This window comes from Botryllus schlosseri, chromosome 4 (assembly GCF_051294905.1).
Source record: "Botryllus schlosseri isolate E-star chromosome 4, Bs_hap1, whole genome shotgun sequence".
NCBI classification, from domain to species: Eukaryota; Metazoa; Chordata; class Ascidiacea; order Stolidobranchia; family Styelidae; genus Botryllus; species Botryllus schlosseri.
The window spans coordinates 7,634,813-7,642,663 of NC_137239.1; the positions used below are offsets into that span (position 1 = coordinate 7,634,813).

Below are 7,851 nucleotides of genomic sequence, written 5' to 3' on the forward strand. Positions count from 1 at the left end.
TGAGATATGCGATATACACCGCAAGGAATGGGGTGGATTCTGGTCATATACACCCGCAGGGTTACGTGAGTTCTGTTTTCGTGTACCACCTTTTGGGGTGAGTATACCCACTCTTTTCGCTAAGAGTGTGGAGCCTCCTAGGGCATTTTTGTCAGCTCTTAAAATCGATTTCTTTCAGCAAGCATTTTTCACTCGTGAAAAAATACGTTGTATTTTGGATAGGAGTGCAGAACAAATTCTAAGACCTGGCCATCCAGCACTAGTAGACGTTCTTGCACAAAACCCAACAGCTTCTTTAGCCGAGAAGGGTTTTAGTGAAATTGTTGAAATCAAAACGAGCGAAAATAGCAGCCTTTTTAATGAGACACTTGATCGCTTAAGACACATAGTATAGCCAATTTGTTGCACATCTGAACAAATAAATGTTGTATTTTCATCTTCTTTTTGTATAACAATTTTTGGCTAGTTTGTGCGAATGAATTTTATTTTACAAAAAAAGTGCGAACGAAGCTCAAAAAGGTTGAAAAGCACTGCATTAAGCCATACAGCTTAATTCAATTTTTAAATGTGCGATTATTAGTCGTCTGTAACTGTAGTAAGAGCAATATGCGCGGATATTACGACGTGATCAATAGAAATTCGATTTGTACCAAATGGCCTATGGTTTGACGTTCGATATTGGCACACTCGTTACCAGTCCATCCGGTGCTGATTATGTTTATCTGAATATAATATTTTCCGGTTGAAACAAATCGAATAATCGAATTAAACACTGTGCCATGCACATTGCGCCATGCCCATAACGATTTATGACAGCGTGACATACAGTTACACTACCGTTGCTATTCGCTGCATTATTGCTATGTTCTGGCTCCATTGATGTTATTTATGAATTCGACATTATTGTGTCATAATTCTCCATTTGGTTTTGAATTCAACTGTGTTTTGTTTCCTTTATCGTGCCGGTAGCTCTTGATAATTGACACGCGAAAAGTTCTTAGTTTCAATAAATGTTTATCATTAACATATTGGAATATTGATTTAATATTCTTGATGTTAACGCTTCCAAAAATCATTTTAGGAGCTTGCTAAAATCTTCATGTTGGGGCGAATGAAAAAGACTATTCATGTTATCGGGGAAGCACTGTGGCACTTCCCAAGTCAGAAAGGGGGATGCCGATGGAAGGTAGGATTTTTTCGTATGTACACTGAAACACTTTATATCACAGGCCAGTGGTTCTCAACCTTTTTGTCTTGGCGGACCCCTTATGCACCGTCCCGGACCTTCGCGGACCCATTAAGTTATGGTTCAAATTCAGCTCAACTATCGTACAACCGTCATCTGCCTTGTGGAAATTTTAGCTGCAGGTTAGTGTAAACAGCGATAAAATCACTTTTCTTGAAATTAGCATCAGACCATTTATGTAGAAATTGTGGAAACCTTTATTATTTTAAAGCTGATTCTGTAGCTCCATTTCTTGCAATATGCGGTCGAGTCTTAAAAATCCGGGTCGTCGATTTGATATAAACGAGTACCGAAAATCCATTCCCACAAAGATGGTGTCGAATTTAACAATACCGCGTAACACTTCCGACGACACCTTCGGGTATAATCGCAAGTCGCACTATATGTGGCACCAAAATTAAATAACAGATTTCTAATGAACATATAATGTCCACCCTAACGTCGAGCAGCTCATCTTGAAGTTATTCCGGAATAGCGGTTATGCATATCACAGGAAAATGGTATTTTGCAAAAGCAAGTTTTCTAAAACCCCAATTAAACAGCAATATGTTTTGGGTATTGGCAATCTGGCAATTAAAATGGGTTTGCACAGTAGAATATTTCATCTTAGAGGGCCAGTCTGTTTAGATGGGTAGGTGGGTCCCGAAGTCGTGGCAGTTATGGAGCGAAACTGCTCGTGATTTCTCTTCTGAATCCTATCAACCCCCTTCGATCGAGAAAAAGAATCTACTCGCGTACCATAGGTTGGGAACCACTGGTCTAGGGGATGAAGCCTCCCCCACCCGATAAGTTTGTTTGATCCTCCCTATTGAGTGCCCGTGTAACTGACAATATTATTGACCAAATTCAACCATTATCTTTAAAATATTTATTTGCTCAGGAGCACTGATCTTCCATAACATGTCTGTGGGTAAAATATCACCGTTAAAGTTGTGTTAATCACCCAGTTACGAGCCCAAGACCATACATTTTAGTCTATTTTTTCATATCCTCATATCACCACATCAAATTTTTGCCTCCCATCCCCCCAAAAATTGCTACGCCCTGGAGTCTGAATGAATGCCCTAGCTCAGTGGTTCCTAACCTTTTTCGACTCATCGCCCCCTTTTCAAGCTCAACGCCGATCATCGCCCCCAAGATTTTGTGAACCGAAAAATCGGTATACCAACTGTAAAAGGTCAACTTTTCGGCTCGTTGTCGAATTTTACACTTTTGCAACTAACTTTCCGTGGGTTGACTAAAAAAAAGGTCATTTCTCCGACTTGACTCCAATATAGCCGTTTTAATGCGTCATCGCCCCCTTCGCTATTTTCGTCCCCTGTCGCGCCCTTCGTCCATTTTCGCCCCCTTCGTCGTTTCCGCCCCCCTAGACCGCCAAATCGCCCACTAGGGGGCGATATCGCCCACGTTGGGAACCAGGGTTGTAATGACTCGAGTCATGACTCGACTCGAGTCAGACTCGAGTCACGATTTTCTGATGACTCGACTTGACTCGAGTCATTTTCTCAAAATACGGAAATGACTCGACTCGACTCGAGTCATTATGTGTATTGACTCGACTTGGACTCGAGTCATTCCGCATGACTCGAACCAAGTCATATGACTCGTGACTCAGACGGCCAAGATCGACATTTCATTGTAATTTCGAAGAATAGCAAAGCAACCAACCTATTGGGGCATCGTCTATTGGTACTGGTGCTTGAAAATGCGACCAGAAACTATTAAAAGTGAGGAAAATTAGTATATTGTAAATGCGAACCATTCGATATCACCGAATAGGGTTATACCAGTGGGTTTAACAAGACTCTAATTGGAAACTGAGCAGTCAACACAATGACTTGGACTCGGACTCGAGTCATTATCCCATGACTCGGACTCGAACCTCTGCTCGATGACTTGGACTCGGACTTGACTCGCGGCGAATTGAAAATGACTCGACTTGACTCGAGTCAAAACTATAAAAGTGAGATTGACTTGTGACTCGAAGCCTTGTGACTTGGTTACAACCCTGTTGGGAACCACTGCCTCAGCTAATCGGTGTTTATGTCTTATCTTTACAGGAGGTTGTTAAAAAAAGAAAATAAGAGACACCATATCTTCAGACGACGATCAAGGTGAAGAAAATATGTGTTATTAAGCTTACTGAAATGAAGCTGAAATGAAAGTGTTTTTTTTTTGTTTGATAGTTCTTTCTTTTCGTTTGAATTTTTTAATAACAGTAATTCAAAGCTATGTTTATGAGATTTGCAGGCAGTATTGACAGTTCTGCGGAGCGTTAGAAGTACGTTGAAACGAGTCGACGAGGCAGGGAGGGTATTTTTACATTCTCGCCAAGCTGTAATAAAGACAATCTAGCAGAATGTTGAAAATATGTTGAAAACACACATTATACACCGTCCCGCAGTACATTAAAAGTCCCGCCACACCCTAATAAAAACAAATTTTTGACATTCCTGGTCTGTACCAGTGTTTGCTGGAAACCTAATCCAAGAGCTTACCCAAAACCTAACGATAATCCACGTGTTCGTGTGTCGCATACTGATAGGTCTGCGAACCAGCCTACCATTTAAAAAAAATAGAATCAGCTCTTTCTAATATCAACATATATGGCATACCGAGTTGTATGTCATCTCGCGACCCAATCATCACGCATCGACATGATTGCAAGTTAATGTCGCTGGACTACCAATTCATGGCCATACATAAAATAGAGAAGGCGCGGACAACCAGTTGCAGTTCTATGAAACACGTGTGACGCACGCGATTTCAAATTGGGGTGCATCCCTTTTCTTTGTGGGGCACATTTGTACTGTCGAGCTCAGATCGCAATGACGAGACTATATATTCAGTCCCTCTATCCTGCTCAAGTATAACCGCGAAGGTTATTAGACCTCTCCAGAGAAACCAATGTCGGAAAAATCTTGACCCATCATTATTACGTCCCAAGCACAGGATATCGCGCGAAGTTTTGTTGCTGCAAGTAATTTATCAATTGCTTCCAGCGATCGCGACCCAAATTTATAAACTTCGCGAACCATGTCTGGGTCGCGACACATGCCTTAAGTACCCCTGATATACGGCATTAAAGCCCACGGCGATCCAAGAAGCGACACGTAATACTATTCAGTCAACGACAGACTAATACAATCTAATATCAATGCCGGTCAGGTAAATATCAAAATAACCACAGTATTCGTTTGCTTCGATGTTCAACGCTTCGTGACAGTCCAGGCCGATCAGATAAATTACTATTCAAGTGATGACGCAATGAGTTTGAAAACGAGAGAATGTCATATACGAACGTCGAACTCACGTATGAATGGCGAGTTCGTCTTGTTGTGATTGCGTTCCAGATCACAGTCGTGCTGTTAGGTTTGGGTAAGTAGAGCATTCAATAGAACGTATTCGTATAGGTAGAGCGTTAAATATACTACACTACACTTTCTATATGCCGTGCATGTGTAAGGTATAACTACAACGGTCAACATACCAATCCCATCATTATTGGGGCTTGGCACAATGATTAGAGTACTCGAATTTGAATCGATGGCGATAATGCGCAGTCCGCGACCGCAACACCAATGGGTGCGGGTTCGCGTCCGACCGAGGTCAAATTATACACTCCTCGGCATACTGCGAGCTGATTTATCAACGAGCATTGTAGTTTCGATACAATTTTCCGCTGTGTGAGCCTTGACACCTTGATTGGCCGTATCGCAGCATACGAATCAAATAATACAAAGCTACGAACGCTACAGAAATAACATTTCCGAACTCATGATCATACCACAACATTGTCACGAAGTGCAACGAAATCTGCATGGTCGAAAAATACCGAAGTACCTTCTATGTAATGCATAACAGGCACTATATTCTTTGTGGTGGCACAAAAGGTAGATATTTGAACATTGACATATAACATTCTGTTATGTCGTCATAATGAGGGATACTTGAATACTCGTCTCGACTCGAAGCGTAATACGTGATTCCGAATCGAATCACTCAGGTACTCGATTTTGCCCAACCCTAATCATTAACCTTCGTGATACAAATTACGACGTCTCGGCTACTTAAAAAACACAACATAATCCAATTATGATGTTGTGAACTAACGCAGTGCATACCTAATAAAGACGCTACTCCTGCGTTTATCCCTCCAATCACCGCGACTTCTCCGTGTCCTGCTTTAAACTCGTCAATCCAGCTGATATAAAACACGCTGATCGTGTACGCGAGACCCCACGTTAATGAGCCGGTCACGCTTGCCAATAGCAATATCACCCATCTATATCTGTACGATTCTGGATCGATCATGATTCTACGTTTAATCAATCTTGAGGGAGAAATCAATGAATACTGAAAGCTTTGCGCTGATAGCGAAGTGCTAATTACGAAACGCAAGATAAATACAGTTCATATTAATGTAGTCAATTATTTGCCATGGAGTGATTCATAGGACTGTCGCAGTTCTACTACGTCTACCAACATGCCCGATAAAATCAATCATCTCTATTGCAACAAGCCAAATTTAGCACTCCGGGGTGGAATCTACAATCCGACCCCATATAAGTCTATCTATAACAATAAAAATCTTCCGGCTGTGCTACATAAACAATACGTAAATAATAACCAATCACTAATGTAGCGCGTACGAAACAACAAGTTAATGCAAATTGTAATTCTAACGCTACGGGATGTAGCAAGATACCATTGAAGCATGGAGAATAAGGTATTTGAACAATCAGGAATTTTGAGCTCACCTGCGACATGGCTGTGTGACTGCTCAGTAGAGCGGGACCGGCATACTTGCTTATTTGTGAATATGCGAGATCAGAGGTGCCACTCTCTTTGTTTTTACACCAGATGTATAATGTATCATGTCTTGAACAATTGTTCTAGTTCAGTGATTCCCACCCGCGGCTCTCACAGCTGCATGCGGCTCGTAGGTAGCATTCTTGATGCTCTGATTGACCTCTAGATATGCCACAAAATATAATACACGACAACTGTTGTTTCTTAATAGGGTTCTGGTTTAAATCAGGTTTTTTTCCTTGATTTTTGATTTTAATTTCACCATTTTGATTTTAATGATTTTTTTGATTTTTTCAAATTTTTTGACGAGATGCGTGAATGTGGTTTATCATCGGACAATCATGTGCGTTTTATATAAACCGGACGTAGTATTTCGTCACCGGCACCGTTATGGTTCAGGTATTTGACAGACAGGCGGGAAAAGAGCAAAGAGCGGTAGTCAATCAATATGTTAGTGTTTTTGCTGTGGATTGTTAGTTGTCTACGACATGCTGCTGCTATTTCCGAGGCACTCGTGCGATACCGAAAAGGAAGCGCAATCCGGAATCTCTATCGAAAGATTCCCTAATCTCTGATGCTCAAGCGTTGCAAAAATCAGTTTGCAGTTATTGCGGGCTGGAGCGATGGGCCAACTAGCTGTGGAATGTGAACACAAGTAAGATACCATGTCATTATGTGTGATTCATATTTATGTAGCTGCTTGAATACTGGTTATGGATTGAAATAGAAACGAATCTGTGTGTACCGTAAACAGGAACGCATACCGTAAAACACCATGTCCCTAGATTTATCAGAACACGCGCATGACCTTCGGTGAAAATCTCACCCTTGACTCATCCCCTCAAGCTCGATGCTGAGCAATCAAAGGCCATAACTTTTGCCATTGGCAAACATCTATTGGGCAATCCCGCTTGTATATGTTAACCAATAATATGGTAGCTCGTAAGATTGCCATTTACGTTTAATTTTACTTCAGAAAAAGAGAGACAATACGGCACTTGGTTTTTGACTTACATGCATGCTGTGCTCAGAACAAGCAAGCTCCAATTACATATAATAACTGTAAGCAATTATAGCGACATCAAAACATATAGAAAGAAAAGATTTAGACCAGTGGTTTCAAAACTTTTTTTGACTAATCGCATGTCTGAATTAAAAATCTTGCATTTTTGCAGCCATCTCGCTGGACAATACCTCTGCTGCCCTTCTTTTATCAAGCTGGATGTGGCTCAAGCTCGAGATTAAAAAGACTATTGCTCTTTGGGCGGACGATAAAGTCTAATGTTGTCAAAGACGCAGCTATAAGACCATTTACTCATGTCGGGACCATCATTTAGTTTCATGGATTCTAGATCCTCGAGTTGGACAAGGGACATTAATCGCAAAAGAATTGTTCGAGACCTGGCAAAATGATTATTTTCAAAGATGGAACCAAAATGCAATGATTAGTCTGCTGGTAACCTATAATCGAACAATGAATTGGATTGACTATGATTGTAAAGTTGGTGAGTATAATTGTGTACACTCCACACACACTGAATGTCCCTTATCTTCCCTTGATTTTTAGGAATTTTCGATGCAGAATTGAGTATCTCGGTACCATATCTAATTCATCTGCCAGCATTATTCTGGATGGATCATGCAGGTGTTCTCCAAAGCTTTCAAGACTCGCCTTTCGTCCGTTGCACATGCTGCATCTTGTGAGGGGCATCAGTAATGTGCAGCAGCAACTGCAAACAAGAGTCGTGATTGCCTGCCACAGGCAAATCTTGAAGTGATGCTGCGAGTGAAAA

The 7,851-nt window shown here is 41.2% G+C and overlaps 1 protein-coding gene and 1 long non-coding RNA gene across 2 annotated transcripts in view; one reads left to right on the top strand and one right to left on the bottom strand.

Annotated features, from left to right (window-relative positions):
• The window catches only part of LOC145438054 (monocarboxylate transporter 13-like), a 62,556-nt gene extending 56,725 nt beyond the window's left edge, over positions 1-5,831 (bottom strand). The window contains exon 1 of the mRNA XM_080315430.1: positions 5,371-5,831. Within this exon, the coding sequence (XP_080171556.1) occupies positions 5,371-5,560 (190 nt within the window). The 5' untranslated portion in view covers positions 5,561-5,831. The remainder of the gene's footprint in view (positions 1-5,370) is intronic.
• LOC145438128 (uncharacterized) lies at positions 835-3,475 on the top strand. Its single transcript, XR_013914843.1, has 2 exons — positions 835-1,186; positions 3,307-3,475. It is a non-coding gene; the product is annotated as an uncharacterized LOC145438128 (long non-coding RNA).
• Positions 5,832-7,851: the final 2,020 nt, after the last annotated feature.